Here is a 16715-nt window from a genome sequence, read left to right as displayed (position 1 = left end):
CCAAATATAAAATTCAATCACCTAATACCAATAATTACTTCTAAGTGTACTTAAACTATCTAAAGAATCCACATCAATGAACACCTCAAATAAATCTATTTGCAATATTAAGAAATATTTGTAAGAAAGGGAAAAATAATTCTTACCCTAATCTTACTTCTTTTTTTCTCTTTATTTCTTCTATTACCCTTCTTTTATTTTAGTTTCTTGTCTTTCCACTAGTGGGTATAATAAATATAAGAGTAAATTTTTATTATAATCAATTTCTATTTATGTTGTGTTTGATTTTAGAAAAGTTCAAAAAAGAAAAACATATGATAACTTTTGGTTGGCCTTCTTGCTTTGGATGCTTCCAAGCCTGCCTTTGCCTTGTGGAACATCATCTTGGAATGGATAATTGACAACTTCTCGGCCAAACATCTCCTATAGTGTTCAAGTGATAACACAATTGTCAAATAAACCATGACAACCTCACCCTACTATAACAATTCATGTTTCATCATCTCAAAGATTGTTTTGGGCAAGGAATTCTTCTCTCTTTCGTCTAGCACTACAATAATTCAATTGGGTTGGTTATCCAAATTTATGTTGTTCCATCACAAGATATTGTATTTTTTTTTCCTAGGGATTCACCAATTTCTTGCATTTCAAGAAAGCAATCTACTATTTCATGTTCCTTGATTGAAGCTAAATACCGAGGGATGGTCACTACTTGTGAAATCAATTGGTTAAATTTTTTGCTTGTGAATCTTGGTGTCTCCAACATAAAGCATACAACATTTTTCAATGGCAACAAAGCAACTCTCTCTATCACTACCAATCCTATTTTCCGTAAGCACACTAAACACATCAATATCAATTGTCATCTCATACCTAAAAGGATTCAATAGTGATTTATTCAAACCATGTATCTTTCTTCCACTAAGTAATTGCTAGCAACTTCACAACATCTCCTAATCATTACACCATTTCATTATTGATTTTCAAGTTAGATAGATGTCAATTTAAGAGGGATGGGAAGTGTTGAAAATCACAATACACGTCAAAATAAAAAGATGGAATATCAATCCAAATCAATATCAAGTTCTTAGAAATGCACATTTAGAACGATAGAAAGTTAATCTCTTGGTTTAAAAAATGAAAAACATTACTTGTTCCAATTTTTGTTGTATATTATTCTCTAAAATTCTCCCATATATGACGGTTTTATGCATGTAAGAATAAATAGAATAAAAAGTGTTAGTGACAGTGAATCAATGATATTGTTTTGTTTTAATTTTTTTATTATGCATCTCTCTTACCATTTTCTCTTTTTATTTTACCTGAATAATTTAAAAATTACAAGATTAGAAGGGAATAAATAGAAAAGTTGTTTTGACTGGTATTGAAATAGTAAAAGGTAATATATATTATTAGAAGGAGGAAAAAAAAAAAAAGTAGTAATTGAAAATGGAGTAAAGGAGAAGAAGTTTACCATAAATAGAAGCAATTTTTACTGTTAGGGATTTGACTTTATTCAGGAGTGTCCGCACCATAAATGGAGAAACGACCAGGGAAGTTTCTGGAAAAAGACGTAACGTGACTTCCTGTTGCTTCTTTACTTTCTTTTATCCTTTCATTCTCCCTCACTTTCTCGTCTTTTCTCCCTCTCTCCTGAATCTTCTAGAATTCCCTTCAAATCCACAGCCCCTATTCCCTTTTCTCTCTCCACTCATTCAATATCTGTGACCGTCTTCTTTTCTCTTTGTTTCTCCAAATCCATCATCTTCCATTTCCAGAAAAGTATATCTCTTTTTCCTTATTCTTTTGGTTTCCGGTTTATTGGAAACTCCGGTGATGTCTAGGCCACCGGTGGAGCAGAGCGGCGGCGAGTCACAGAAATCTCTTCCGACGCCGTTTCTGACGAAAACCTATCAGCTGGTTGAGGATCGGACAGTGGACGATGTGATTTCGTGGAATGAAGACGGATCTGCTTTCGTCGTGTGGAACACTGCCGTGTTGGCCAGAGATTTGCTTCCTAAGTACTTCAAGCACAACAATTTCTCCAGCTTCGTTCGACAACTTAACACCTACGTGAGTCCATTTCTCCTAACCTATTTCCACGGTTTCCATTCGCTGTGGATTCCGCGTTTTTCAATTGTTTGTTTCGAATCTCTAGGGATTTCGAAAGGTCGTACCTGATCGATGGGAATTCTCCAACGACTGCTTTCGCCGAGGCGAAAAACGCCTTTTATGCGACATACAACGGCGGAGAATCTCTTCGACGGCCCCGATCTCGCCGGTATCGTCGTCAAATTGTGCTGACGAACGATTGATCTCGTCGAACTCGCCCCCGGCGACCACGACCACACCACATGCCACCAGTAATACTGCCGGACTGATAGATGAAAATGAAAGATTAAGGAAAGAGAACGTGGAGCTTAATCGAGAACTTAACCGGATGAAGACTCTTTGCAACAACATCTTCGCTCTGATATCGTCAAACTATACTAACAATATTTTCGGAAATGTTTCGCAAACGGACAAACCTCTGAATCGGTTCCCGGAGAAGCAGTTCTCCAGCGAGATGATGATAGAGGAAGAAATGACTCCTCGATTGTTCGGTGTTGCCATTGGGGCGAAGCGTGCGAGGGAAGGAGAGGGTGGGTTTGGTGGCAGACCCGGATCCGGTACAGGAACTCCAACGGCCTTGGTCGGAGGTGAAATCTGAGCCGGCAGATTATTGTCTGCACAATCCGGTAGTTGTAGAGACGCGTGATGTAGATGATCAGCCAGCTGTTTTTAGTGCCCGTACAAGGAGAGGCACGTGCGAAATGAATCACGTGGTTCGCGAAACCTTTTAGGGCATATTCCGTTAGGGAAAAAAAATGGAAATTAGGATTTTTGGTTTTTTTTTTTTTTTTTTTAACTTCATAACCTGAAACCTCTGTTTAGATTCTAGAATTGTCTTTGGATTTTCATATTTACAACTCACAAACCCTTTCCCAGTTACAAGTTAAAACCAGACAAAACACAATACTTTCTATTTACACTACGAGGTAGAGCATTAAAAGCGAATAAATATAATGGTTGGGAGATGGTTTGTTGAGAAAATATAAGTTATTATAGAGGGTCTTAGACGTGCAAGTATAGATTACCTACTTTGAAACGCACTTTATTAATATTAAAGTCTTTCTTTTTGCTCTTTTTATGGAATATGGGGATTTGTTTCTCAAAATTGTTAAATCCATAGAAATAAGAAGGGAGGGGGGGGAGGCAGGTGGGCAGGCATAAGAGCATGATTGCATGAGGATGGAAAGTAGAAAATAATTTATGGAGAAGGAATCCCTACGGATATCTGGTGCAGGCGTGGATCCTGAAATTTTACTGAGAGCCCACATGCAAGGAGCGAGGCCATGGGTTCCACTTGGAACACATGGTAGGTGGCTAATTTCTTTATGATAAGCTAGTCATTGTCTGTTTTCTAGGTTACTGCCTCGTCTTTTGACTTGTCTCTATGATATTTCATTGCCTTTTGTCCTTGGGTTTTTAATCTGTAGGAGCTCTGTTTTTTGTCTTAGTCAGAGAGGGCAGCCTATATTGACTTCATTCTCAATAGTCCTAAACTATAGTAGTTTAGTGATAAAAAATAACAATTTCAAATCTATTATAATTTTTATCAGATGAAAAAAAGAATATTATTTTCTTTTAAACCAATGGTCTTTTGAATATATGATTTCTAAAATTTTTTTTTTTTTAAATTTACATACTAAAGTCCTCGAAAGGGACGATTTCTTTAATATATATATATATAAAAAAGAGAAAAAAGAGATATCATCTCTTGGACATATAATTTTCTTTAAAAAAATTTTAAAAATAATAATTTGGGAGAAATTGTATCTCGAGAAGAAACGATTTTCTAAAAAAGAAAAAAAAAATTGAGCCAAATTGTCTCTTCAGAAGACTATTTCCTCCTAAAAAAAGTTCATTTTTTATTCCTTATAAGTTTTGTAATTAATGATATATTTTTTAATAATATAATTATTATGAATATATATTATAAAATTAATTAATTTTATTTACTAAATTTAATATATTAAAAAATTATGATTATTGAAATATTTATCAAAAATAATGTATATAAAAATATAAATTATGTGTGGACCCCGCATTTTGGCTCATGCGTTTCCCACTCGATGGTGAGCTCGATTTTTATTTGAAAATTTGATTTTTATTTGATTAAGAAAAATGACTTGGAGTCGCCACTTATTTTTGTTTTATTTTTTAAAAGGGTAAACAAAATAAGAAAGAAAAACCCTAAGTGTGACTCCTTATTTTAGAAAAGGCGGTCTGCGAAAAACCGGATCGGGTTCGGGGGTCAGGTTACTTATCGGGAAGGTACGGTACGGACCGTAGCACCCCTTTAAGTCCCTAAATTCGGGTCTCTACTAATAAAGTGAAACTGACATGACAATCGAATAAGAAAGTCAATGGATACTCACATCAATCATGCATATATGAGAATCAGAATATGTATAGTGAATGATCAGAATGAGTGAATGCGTACCTGGGCAGCAAACAACAATGCGCTATCATGGAATGAGGTTAGTGAATAAACGCAAAATGACTATATGTATATCAAGGAACATAGTAAATCGATCACACATGGCAAATGAATCGATCAATCAGTCAATCAATCATGAAATCTCATATGTGGGGCCCCCACCAAAGCCCATTCTATTTTGCACGAATTAGTCCCACAAATTCCATTATTCTGGAATTATGAAAATAGCATTCGTGCTTATATAAAATCAAGAGAAACCAAAGATTATTTGAAACCCGAAGAGAATTAAAACTGTTAGAGAGAAAATTGGATTTTTGAAATTTATTTGAAAATTGGAGTATTGGGAATTAAATTTAAGAGTTGGAATTTTAGGATGTCAAACTTGAAAGAAATTAGAAATCGAAAATTAAGTTCGGAAATTGGGATTCAAAAAAATGTTTAAAAATGGAATTTTGAAATAAATAAATGGAATAATAATAATAAGGACGAAAATAATGATTAAATAAATGAATGGGAATGCTGGAATTTTTGAGATTGGAAATTAGATTTGAAGGTCGAAAAATTGGAATTGTTTAAAGAATGAATTTTTGAAATAAAATAAATAGAATAATAATAATGACGAAAGTGATGATTAAACGAATGAACGGAATTTTTGGAATTTCTTCGTATTGGAAATTAGATTCGGAAGTCGGAAATTTTAAAGAAATGTTTAAAATAGAATTTTAGAATGAATAAATAAACTATTAGTGATAAATTAATGTGAATGTGAGAATTTTTCGGGATTAGGAATTTAATTCGAAAATCAAAAGTTTTAAAGAATTGATTTAAAATGGAATTTTGAAATAAATGAATGAAATATTAGTGATTAAATAAATTAATGTGAATATAGGAAATTTTGGGATTAGGAATTTAATGCGGAAATCAGAAGTTTGAAAAAAATTTGTTTAAAGATAGAATTTTTTAAAATAAATAAATAAATGGGATAATAATAATAATGACGAAAATAATAATTAAATAAATGAACGTGAATAGTGGAATTTTTTTAAATTGGAGATTAAATTTGAAAGTTGGAAAGTTGGAATTGTTTGACGGTGGAATTTTAAAATAAATGAATGAATAAATAGAATAAGAATAATCGCAAAAATAATAATTATTAAATATGTAAATACGGGAAGACCTAAAAAGAAACTAAAGATGAAATATTAGAGAGTTGAATTACTTAAAAACTAGATTTTCAAAAAAAACAATTTTTAAAATTGGTGGGCTTTGGAAGTGGGCCAAGCAAGGTGGCCATGCAAAGGTGGAGGAAATAGGGTTGATGGGTATTTGGAAAATGGGTATGTGGTGGGCTTTGGAAGTGGGCCAAGAAAGGTGGCCATGCAAAGGTGGGTTGATGGGTATTTGGAAAATGGGTATGTGGTGTAGAGAGATAACCGGGTAGGGAGTATAAAATGAATGAGTTAGTGAGAAAATGAAGGCTCGGTGGTAGTGGGTGTGAAGATGGGAGGATGGAAGACGGGTTTAATAGGTATGCATGGAGATGACTTAGAGAGAGAAACGGGTATGAAGATGGGTATGGGGGGGATGAGAATGGTGGTGAGTAAAAAAAAAGATGGGTATAGAGATGGTTGGCATGATGGATGGGTATGAGTTGTAGGGAAGATGGGTATGGGGGGTGAGTGTGATTATGCATGCATGAGGGTTGGTGGTATGGAGAAATGAGAAGAATGAAAGCGGGTAGCGAGAGAAACGGGAAACGGGTTTATATTCTTGTACATGGGTGGCATGGGTGATGAGATATGAGTATGAAGGTGATAGGAAGATGTATGCACGAGATTGGTGGTATGGATATAAGGGAGAAATGGGCATGGCATGGCCATGCAAGAGTGGGGAGAAATGGGTTTGGCTGGTATTTGGGAAATGTCATGAAGGGTGCATGGTGTGGTGATGAGAGAGAAAAGGTGGTGAGAAAAAAAATGAAGGCTTAGAGAGAGGAATGGGTTTAAGGGGGGTGTAGTTAAATGAGGATATGTATGGGATGAAAAATGAAGTATGGATGATGGGCTTGGGAGGCCCGTGGTGTAGAGAGAGAGAGAGTGTGTGGTGATGGGTATATGGACGTTAATGAATGGATATGGAAGACATGGGATGAGATAAATGGAATGGGTAGTAGGATGATGACCTTGTGCATGAAAGAGAGGTTGAAGGGATGGAGGAGTGACTATGCATGGAGGGTGCATGGTTAGAGAGATAAATGGGTATAATGGTTAATGGAGAGGAATAATTGAAAGGTGGTAAGCAAACAAAGAGTGAACAGTGACTGAAGTGTGGAGAGCTTGACGGGAAGTTGGAGAATGAGAAAAGGGATTGGCCATGTATTGATATATGGTGACCGCATGTACATGGGGTTCATGGCTTGCGAAGTGGCAGAAGACCAGAGATGAGGTTCTTGTGGTGCTAGGCAGCAAGGTGTCCTATTTGCATGACTTCTCATCCCCAAACCCTGCATTTCCGAGAGTTCAAGAAAATGGATATGATCACGTCTGGACCTCCAACACCATTCGGAAAATCCAGGGAGTGGGAAACCACAACTAAGATACAGTCCGGGTTCATCAATGCCTCCTCCAACCAGTCACTAGCTTCTAAATCAAGATGATCGGTGAGTCCATCAAATAACAAAATAGTTGGATCCATAAGCAAAACCTGAATTAATGCCATCCTCATTCTCCAACCACAAAAAAAAATGTCGTGTTTTCTTTGCTTGCATCTCTCCTCTTCATTCATTTTTTTTATATTTTATATCTTTTTAATCCAGACTGAACACGATTTCCTCATTGGGTTTTTCTGCCATATGCATCCATGGCTTCCCAACTAAAGGTATCAAATCAAGAGAAGAAGAACTTTGTTCTCTGACAACACGCTTCAGCTTCAGGGCATATATTCATGCGGGAGTTCATAACCGGACCTGGGTTTCTTTCCATATGGTCTCTAGATTTGAATGAGGGCCCGGGACAAAGAAACCACAACAATAGAACATCCCAAAAACAGGGCATCACACAAACCCAAGAATCACAAAAATAGGTCTCATCCCGCGTTGACATCAATGAGCTTATGGGTAAATAAGGAACTTAGATGGGCACAAGAACAAAAACATTAATCTGGGCATATCACAGGCAGCTAAGATGAAGCCAAACCGCATTTATACAAAAACTACAGAAAGAGCAACATGTTTCATCTAGGCAGAGCACAACAATCTAAAGAGATAATAGCAATGAACATATGGCCAATTATACCCACATTTAAGCAACGGATATGAGCCTGAAGCAGACAAAGTAAAAAGTAAGAAAAAAATGAAAAAAAATACTGAGTGTTCATACCCGAGAATACCTTTCTCCCGTAAAGCCTTGTTCGGCTTCAAACGCCTTAAATCCACCTCCAATGTCAACGAAACTGCTGAAACCGTGAAGCTATCTTCCTCAGCTGGATGCTCTGGGCCGTCTCTCTCTCCCAGAAATCCCCCCTATTGGTGTCTTCTTCAGCAAGCCAACCCTCCAATTCCTGTTCACCAGTCAGCAGCTTGGCTTCTCTGACCACTAGCAAGGCTGGCATCTCTGACCACTAGCACGGCTGGCGTCTCTGCCCCTCTCCATCTGCACGTCTCATGCAGACGACATCCAAACTCAGCTGGGGGTCCCCTACCCCTCCAACAAGATAATGAAAATTCAACAAAAACAAACCCCCCCGGGTCCTCACCACTAAAGGGGGTCTACATATGTTTAATATTTAGATATTGATTTAAAAAATATTTTCTTCTTAATCTTCAATTTTTTTCTTTACTTTGCTATTGATTTTTTATAAGATAAATAATATTTATCTAATATTTTTTGTTTCTTTTGCTTTGCAATTAAAAAAAATTATTATCAATTTTATGTGAAAAATGTGTTTATAAAAAACAAATTTGTTATTGATTTACTAAATTATTATTTACAAATTTGTTGTAATCAATTATTATATAAATCATTTTTCAAAGAAACGATTTTAAAAGGTAATAACGTTATCTCTCTTACTTGATAAAAATTACAATAGATTTAGAATTAATTTTTCCACAGTGATTTTGAATTATTTTTTCTACAACGGTAGTTTAGGAATTATTTTTTTAAATTGTCGTACTCTTATCAAAAATCCGTCAAGTATCCTCACATCTGTTCAAGCCTTTATAATATCCGCCTCAATCTGTTTATTTTCATGTTTCCTATTTTTAGTATAACATTCGGTAACTCTTTATTATTTTGATTCTATTTTCATTTCTATTCAAATGATATCATCTTATTGTCTCATATTTTGTTCTTATTGGTTTTAGATTGGATTTCTTCATAACTTAACTCAATGATCTACAACTCATGTTACATATTCATGACTTAAATTCATAGTTTGATGTGAGATTGAGTGGATGCTCTAAAATTGTTCTTAGTTTTTGGTAATGTTTTTTTTTTTCTTTTTAATTTTAAATAAAACTTAAAATTAAATAAATTTTAATAATGTTAAAGTATTAAGTAGTTTAAAAAGTAAAAAAATCCAACCAAGTTACTTTAAGCATTAAAAAAATTAAATATTTTTATTTTTTATTTTAAAAAAATAAGTAATAAATTAAAAATAAATAAAATAGTTGGAACCTCGAAACAAATTATTTGTAATAAAAATTTAACAAAAAAAAAAAAACAAATAATGCATTATTGCAAGAAATAACTATTAAGAGTGATAAGGAGAGTACACTTAGAAACTATTTCTAGTCCAAAACATTGGTCAAAAAAGATTTGAATGCCAACTACATTTTAGGTGAGATATTATTAGCTACTAACCATGGAGAATTCTCAACTAGGGCTTGTAGAATTTTCTATCTACTCCAAAGAAACGAATGCTTGACTCTCTGAATTCTTGTTTATTACGGTTGGCTTTAACAATTGAATGTTGAAAATTAAAGAAACAAGAAACAATGGTCACTATCAAATAAATTTTCATTGATTTTATGACAAAGAAAAATACCTAATCTCCTTGGAACATGTTTTTTCTTTGGCTGAGGCATCCACTGGCACCTCTTTGGACCCGGTGGCTGGTACCTTTTTGGTACTACATCTAAAATGCACCACTATTTCAGCCCCTTTCAACTGTTCTCAAAAATATTTTTTTTTATTTTTTAAAATTTAAAATTAAAAAACAAATTTAACTATCAAAAACTGTTTTCAATATTTTATTTTTTTATTATCAATTTTATTTTTATTTTCTGTTCATGATTTTTTTTTGTTTTTTGAAAATAAAAAACAGAGTATTTATATTTAATATTTTTTTAGTTATTTTCAATTATTTTTACTTATTTTTTAAGAGTTATTTTTAAAAAATAATTATATAAATATATATAATAATTAAAAATAAAATTATGAACATAAAAATTATTTATAAAAATATTAAAAACATGTTAAAAATATTTTAGTTTCCCAAACAAACTTTTGTTTTATAAAACATCAAAAAACAGTTTTCAAAAACTATTCTTAAAACTATTTTTTAAAACTGTTTTAAAAAACAGTTAGCAAACAAAGCCTCAATGTCTCATTTATTTCTATTCTAATATAGTTTGTTTGCATTATTATACCTTACTTTTATTTATACCCTCATCCAAAGATATAAAATTCCAGACATAGAGTTCTATGGGTATAGCTTATGTAGCTGAACATTTTCCCTCTAATAAACCTATTGTAATAGTTCCTTGTTAAAATATTTAAAAAAATCAATTATGCCTTAATATCCATATTTTATAATATCCACCATAAACAATACAATTTATAATTTTATTATAATATTAGTATTCATATTTTATTGAAAATATTTATTTTAAATTCATTTACAACTACAAATTTATTTTTATTTTTATTTTTATTCTAGTAAGACTTGAATTGAATTTAATTGATATTCATATAAATTGAATTTATAATTTCTTTACAAAATCAAAATAAAAATTATTTTTTAAAAAAAACTAAAATTTATTAATCAAAACAAGTTTTTTTTTCTTAAATACAACTACCTTAAAACAATTTCTAAAAACAAATTTCAGAAAATACCTTCAAACAAACAAGCCCCAATACCCATCAACAACATATAGAATACATCACCAGCCCATGCCTTGCATGGCAATCTCAAAGGGCAGCCCATGACTGCCACAAGGCTAAAAAACAAATCCAAGTAAATCAGCAAGAACTAGGAAGATCAGAGAATGAAACTGCACTAGCTGTTTACCAAATTCAAATTTCTTAGCTACTTTACAGTGTTATTAGCACACCATCTTTTCATACAAGCACAAAAAAAGACAAAACACTTAACTGTACATTCACTCATCTTTGATCCCTTTCAGAAACTTCAACACATGAAGCATGGTAGGCCTTTTAGCTGGATTTTCAGATAGGCATATTGCAGCAATCTGCAGAATTTGAAGCATTATGTGCTTCAATTCCGCCCTCACAACCGTTGGATCCAGCACTTCTGCAGCCTCACCCTTCCTCATCTTCTCAAACACCCACCCCACTAGATTCCCTCCTTCAAAGTCCTTGAAATCAGGTCCTGTTGGCTCCTTCCCAGTAACCAGTTCCAGCAGAATCACTCCAAAACTGTAGACGTCCCCCCTTGTTGTAGACCTCCAGCTTAGGCCATACTCTGGTGGAATGTACCCGAACGTCCCAGCTATGTCGGTACTCACATGAGTTTCACAGGCACTGATCAACCTCGCCAGCCCAAAGTCTGCAACTTTCGCCTCAAAGTCTTCGTTCAGCAAGATGTTGCTGGCTTTAATGTCGCGGTGAATGATGTGGGGGATGAAGCCATGGTGAAGAAATGCTAGCCCACGAGCCGCCCCCATTGCAATTTTGAAGCGTTTTGTCCAGTCCAAGGCTTCAAGAGCCCCAGTGCGGTTCCTCAGCCATAGATCCAAGCTCCCATTTACCATATACTCGTATACTAGAAACTTCTCCTCACCAAAAGAGCAGTACCCCAGCAGGGGTACAAGGTTTCTGTGCTTGACCTTACCTAGAGTTTCCATTTCTGCCAGAAATTCTCGATGACCCTGTGTCTTGGCTTGGTTTAGCTTCTTGACTGCAACTATTTTTCCGTTAGGTAAAGCAGCTTTGTAGACAGTTCCAAAGCCTCCATCTCCAATCACGTTTGTCTTGCAGAAATTGTTGGTGGCTTCAAGGATATCGACTAAAGTCAGTTTTAGCAGAGGCTGCTCGAACATGGCCACGTTGATGCTAAGAGGCTCCTTTGATCTGCTGCTGCTTAAGAAGTAGAGATTTTGATCTATAGAGCTGTTTAATTTGCTTTCCTCAATCTCTTCTGTATCGCTTTGCCTGCTGTTTCTGATAACCCATTTCCGAAGACCAAAAGCAATAGTTAGGGTGATGAGAGTACATCCCACAACAATCCCTGCAAGTACCCAGGTGTTTACCAATGAAGATTTTCTACCAAAGGTCTTGAATTGGCATTCTAAACCAAGGTTTCTTCCACACAAATCTTTGTTACCAGCCAGTGAATCTTTGGATAGGTTTTGGCAAACACCACTTCTAGGTATAGAGCCTTCCAATCTATTTTCGGCCAAATTCAGGTAAAGCAGATTGACAAGGCTGCATATCTTCTCTGGAATTTGCCCACAAAGCCTATTACCTGAAACATCAAAATACTCAAGCTGCATAAGGTCCCCAAGCTCCGTGGGAATCTCCCCAGTAAACATGTTGTGATGAAGATCCAAATTGGTCAAGTATGATAGATTGCCCAAAGACCTTGGCAATCCTCCATTGAAGAAATTCCAACTCAAGTTTAATGTTTCGATTCTCCATGCAATGGAATTCATAAACAGCTTACTGACCTGACCTGAAAGCCTGTTCTGCTGCACATAGAGCCCAACAAGGTTCACCATGCTCGAAAGAGCCGAAGGGAGCTCACCATCAAGTTCATTGGAACTTAAATCAAAGTGGGTGAGCCCAGTCAAGTTCCCAAAGCTGAATGGGATTGAACCGGACAGCTGATTACCTGTCAAATTCAGCTTTACCAAACTACTCAATCGTCCTAAGCTTTCTGGGATGGTGCCAGTGAGCTGGTTATTCCCCAGATACAAGCCTTGGAGCTTAAGAGAGTAGCCCAATTTCAATGGAATGGAACCAGTCAGCAAATTCCCAGATAAATCCAAGGTTGTAAGGTTGGTTAGCCGGGAGAGAGAGATTGGAATCTCTCCTGAAAGAAAGTTATTGCTGAGTAGAAGATCCACCACCACCACACAGCTCCCTAACTCTTCAGGTATTGAACCAGACAGTCTATTATAGGACAGATCATATACTCCATGGTGCTGAACAAAGCTTGAATCAGGAATATTGACCTGACGAAAATAAGAAGATGGTTTTGAAGGAATGGATCCAGATAAGTCATTGTGAGAAAGAACCAGACACTGAAGCTGTGCCAAATCCGCAATTCTATCAGGAATTGACCCATTGAGAAGGTTGTTTCCAAGGTCCAATGTAGTGAGTGAAATGCAATCACCAAGCTCCATTGGAATAATCCCTTCAAGCAGATTTAAATTCAAATTAAGAACAGACAGGGATGTCAAATTTCCAATCTCCCTAGGTATTGTGCCCTTCAACCGGTTGTTACTAAGAACAAGCCTCTCCAACGCAACCGCATTGCCAATCTCTGGTGGGAGAGAACCCTCCAGGAGATTATTTGCAGCTGAAAACTCCATCAAACTCACCAAGTTCCACAGACTCACAGGTATAGAACCCGTGAAATTGTTCGAATCAAGGTCAAGAACCATCAAAGGAAGCTCTGAGAGGTACTCAGGTATGGAGCCAACAATCTGGTTATTCACCAAAACCAACTGGGTCAGGTTTTTACACTTCAAAAACGTATCATCTATACCCCCAGAAAGAAAATTACTATCCAAATCAATCTCCATTAGCGACTCTGCGTTACAAAGCTCCTTCGGAATTGAACCAGATAACAAGTTATTACTCAAGCTAACGTGATTAAGCATAGAACAATTCCCAATCTCAGGTGGGATCCTCCCAGAAAACCGATTACTTGAAAGCAGAAGGGAATCAATCCCATTCCATTTTCCAAGCCAAGAAGGCAATGGCCCTGATAGCTGATTCTTTTCAGCAGAAAATGACAGCATTGGGAGCTCTGAAAGCTCCTCCGGCAATGACCCGGAGATGGAGTTGAAAGAAAGCATCAATGTCTTTAAATTCCGGCACTTTCCGAGCTCCGCCGGAATCGAACCATTGAGCTCGGCATAGACAAAGTTCAGTATTGTCAAGTTCTGCAACTTCCCAATAGATTTTGGGATCGAACACTTGAGTGGGTTATAGGAAAGATCAAGTTTATTCAGTGATTTCAGCTCAGAGATTTGCTCCGGCAATGGACCTCTAATGGAACACGATGGTGAAAAGAAGTTCTGCAGACTCGAAAGATTACCGATTTCCGGTGGTAACTGGCCGGAAAAGTGGTTGATACCAATGTAAAGATCAGTCAGGCTCTTTAAGTTACCTATTTCCGGCGGAATATTTCCGGAAAACGAGTTGTTTGAAACGTCAAGAGAGATTAAAGACTGAAGATTTGTGAAGAGAGTTGGAGAGAGAGGACCTGAGAGAAGGTTGTTGCCGACGTCAAGTAACCGGAGATGGGTCAAGTTTCCGATCTGAGTCGGCAGGTCTCCCGTCAGGGAGTTGCCAGAGAGGTCGAGAGACCGCAGCCACGTCAGGTCTCCAAGCTCCGGAGGGATTTTCCCAATAAACGAGTTAGGACCGAGTTTCAGAGTCACCAGCTGAGTCAACTCACCTAGTTGACGAGGAATCTCACCCGATAGTTCATTATCACCCAGTAACAAGTGCTTCAACCGCCGCAGCCCGGCAATGTCCGGCGAAAGATGACCGGAGAAAAGGTTGCCGGAGAGGTCGAGGACAATGAGGCTGGAAAGAGAAAAGAGAGAAGGAGAGAGAGCACCCTCGAGGGATTGAGTAGGGAGGACGAGTGAGGTGACTCGGCCGTTCTGGCAAAGCACACCTTCCCATTGACAGCGAGAAACGGTAGAGTTCCATGAAGAGAGCATTTGAGGGTTTTGAAGAGCATTTTTGAAAGAAATGAGTAGTTTGGCTTCTGGGTCTTCTCCATTTTGGTCAGCAATGGCGTTGGAGACACAGAAAAGAAGCTGAAACACAAAGAGATGAAAGCACACAAGCTTAAACGCCATCATCATACAGTCAGAGAGAGAGTGAAGGCTGTGTATTGGAATAAGAAAGCTTTAGGAAGATGAAGAGAAAGTGGGAAAGAAAATGGGAAATTATAGATTTTCTAGATCACTAGGAAAATTGAAGAATGGGTTAAGAAAGAGAGAGCTTCCTCTTTATGGAAGATAGTCTGTTCAAATATCTTCCCTTTTATGACTGCCATTTTAATGCATGTTGGTTGGAGAAATTGGACTCTAAGAGCCTGTTTGCCACCTTCCTCTACTACAAAACAAACCATAGGCTCCTTTACATCGAAAATTAATATTACATGCTTCCCTACTTTTCGTACCATTAATAGTGGAATAAGTAGAATTTGAAACTCCAGTCACATAATTTATATTTAATTCCTAAAAAATATTAAAAAAAAATTAAATAAAACTTTTTTATATTTAATTTTCTATAAAAAATTAAATATAACTAAAACTAATTAAAAACTTGAATGTCACACATGCACATGCCCACCTTCAACATTCTAAAGTCTATCCAAGATTTATGGAACTATGATTTTTGTGAACAGTCAAAATAAACATGACAGTGATTGTTTGGATATTTTGGCAGTGTGTTTCACTGTGTTTGTTCGTGGGAAAAATATTTTCACATATTATAAAACACTTCCAACTCTAATAAAATCACTTTGAATATGTTCTTAATTTGTGGTGAAAGGGTTCTTTTTAAAAGGATGAAATGGTGAAGGGTGTTCATGTCAAAAATTAAACAATGGAGTAATAATTGACCATTGTACACACAAATTTCTTCAAATAAATAAAATTGGTTATAGAATTTGTAAATTTGATAATTTGAAGGAACAAACTTCGATGTACCTTTTATTCTCGACAACACTCTTCTAAGTAATTTAATGCTTAATTTTGAATCAAAATGGGTTTCTTTAATAAATAATAGATCATACAATTTTCAAATACAAAAAATATCTTTAAGTCTTCTTTTTTTGAAGAAAATTTTAAATTCTTTTGAGGGAAATTTTTTTAATAGCTCTTCAATTTTTTTTTGCTCTTTTGAAGTACCATTTTAAATAAGAGGAACCTCTATTTATAATTTTGAGAATTTTATTTTGATATTATTCTTTGATTTTTTTTAAAGATAATTATCTTATTTATTATGATAATAATTATTAATTTTAATTATAATAATTATGATTTTTATTTTATTTTATTTATTAAATTATTTATATTGTTATATCAATATATTATTAGTTCATTATTGACATAAAAGCAATTAATAAGTGGAAAAATAAAATAAAATTTGTCTCCCTACAATGATGATTTTATATTTGTGGGTGCAATGGTGGAACCCATAAATAAACAATGAACATATGGCGAAATAAGTTAGTGGTATGGGGGTTGTGGACAGAAAGAAGAGTATATTTTGGGGATATTAGAAAAAGAGAGAGAGAGAAGAGAAAGGAACAAATATGGGGGCAGAGAGACAGACCCTGATGAAAGTGATATAGTGGGGTGAGGACTGAGTCAGGACTCAGGAGTAGTTATTGGAATTATGAAATATGAAAAGTAGAAGCATAAAAAACAAAAACATTACCATAGTCGGCCAGTTTATGGCATTGGCAGCTGCATCCAAAGAGGAAGAGGGCTGATATCATGTTGTACTGTTGTACATGCACATGTACATGTACATGGCTGATGAGACCTCTCAGTAACATGACCTGTCTCTTCCACCCCCCATTTTTATATTTTGGAATTTTGCGAGTGAATGACTGTGGGTTATTCAGTATAGGCAATTGGATTTAAAGTGTTCTTATCATTTTCATCTTCATAATTAGGCCAATCTTTTCTCTACATTTTCCTTCAAATACATTTTTTTTTTTAATTTTTAAAAATATT

At 35.5% G+C, this 16715-nt stretch overlaps 2 protein-coding genes and 1 long non-coding RNA gene across 3 annotated transcripts; 1 reads left to right on the top strand and 2 right to left on the bottom strand.

Moving 5' to 3' along the window:
• Nucleotides 1-228: 228 nt before the first annotated feature.
• On the bottom strand, nt 229-1568 carry LOC132252693 (uncharacterized). The gene is made up of 2 exons (XR_009464461.1): nt 1475-1568; nt 229-423 (listed from the first exon to the last, which is right to left on the bottom strand). It is a non-coding gene; the product is annotated as an uncharacterized LOC132252693 (long non-coding RNA).
• Nucleotides 1404-3001, top strand: LOC100243443 (heat stress transcription factor B-2a). The gene is made up of 2 exons (XM_002273878.4): nt 1404-2073; nt 2159-3001. The coding sequence occupies exons 1-2, from the start codon at nt 1837-1839 to the stop codon at nt 2708-2710; spliced, it is 789 nt and encodes a 262-aa protein (XP_002273914.3). The 5' UTR covers nt 1404-1836; the 3' UTR covers nt 2711-3001.
• A 7798-nt stretch (nt 3002-10799) lies between these two features.
• LOC100260549 (leucine-rich repeat receptor protein kinase EMS1) lies at nt 10800-15030 on the bottom strand. The gene has a single exon (XM_002273942.4). It carries the CDS (start codon nt 14826-14828, stop codon nt 10923-10925), a length of 3906 nt encoding a protein of 1301 aa, XP_002273978.2. The 5' UTR covers nt 14829-15030; the 3' UTR covers nt 10800-10922.
• Between the last annotated feature and the right edge of the window lie 1685 nt (nt 15031-16715).

This window comes from Vitis vinifera, chromosome 16 (genome assembly GCF_030704535.1).
Source record: "Vitis vinifera cultivar Pinot Noir 40024 chromosome 16, ASM3070453v1".
In the NCBI taxonomy this organism is placed as follows: Eukaryota; Viridiplantae; Streptophyta; class Magnoliopsida; order Vitales; family Vitaceae; genus Vitis; species Vitis vinifera.
The sequence above is the reverse complement of the archived record's forward strand: the minus strand, read 5'-3'. Positions and strand labels throughout refer to the sequence as shown.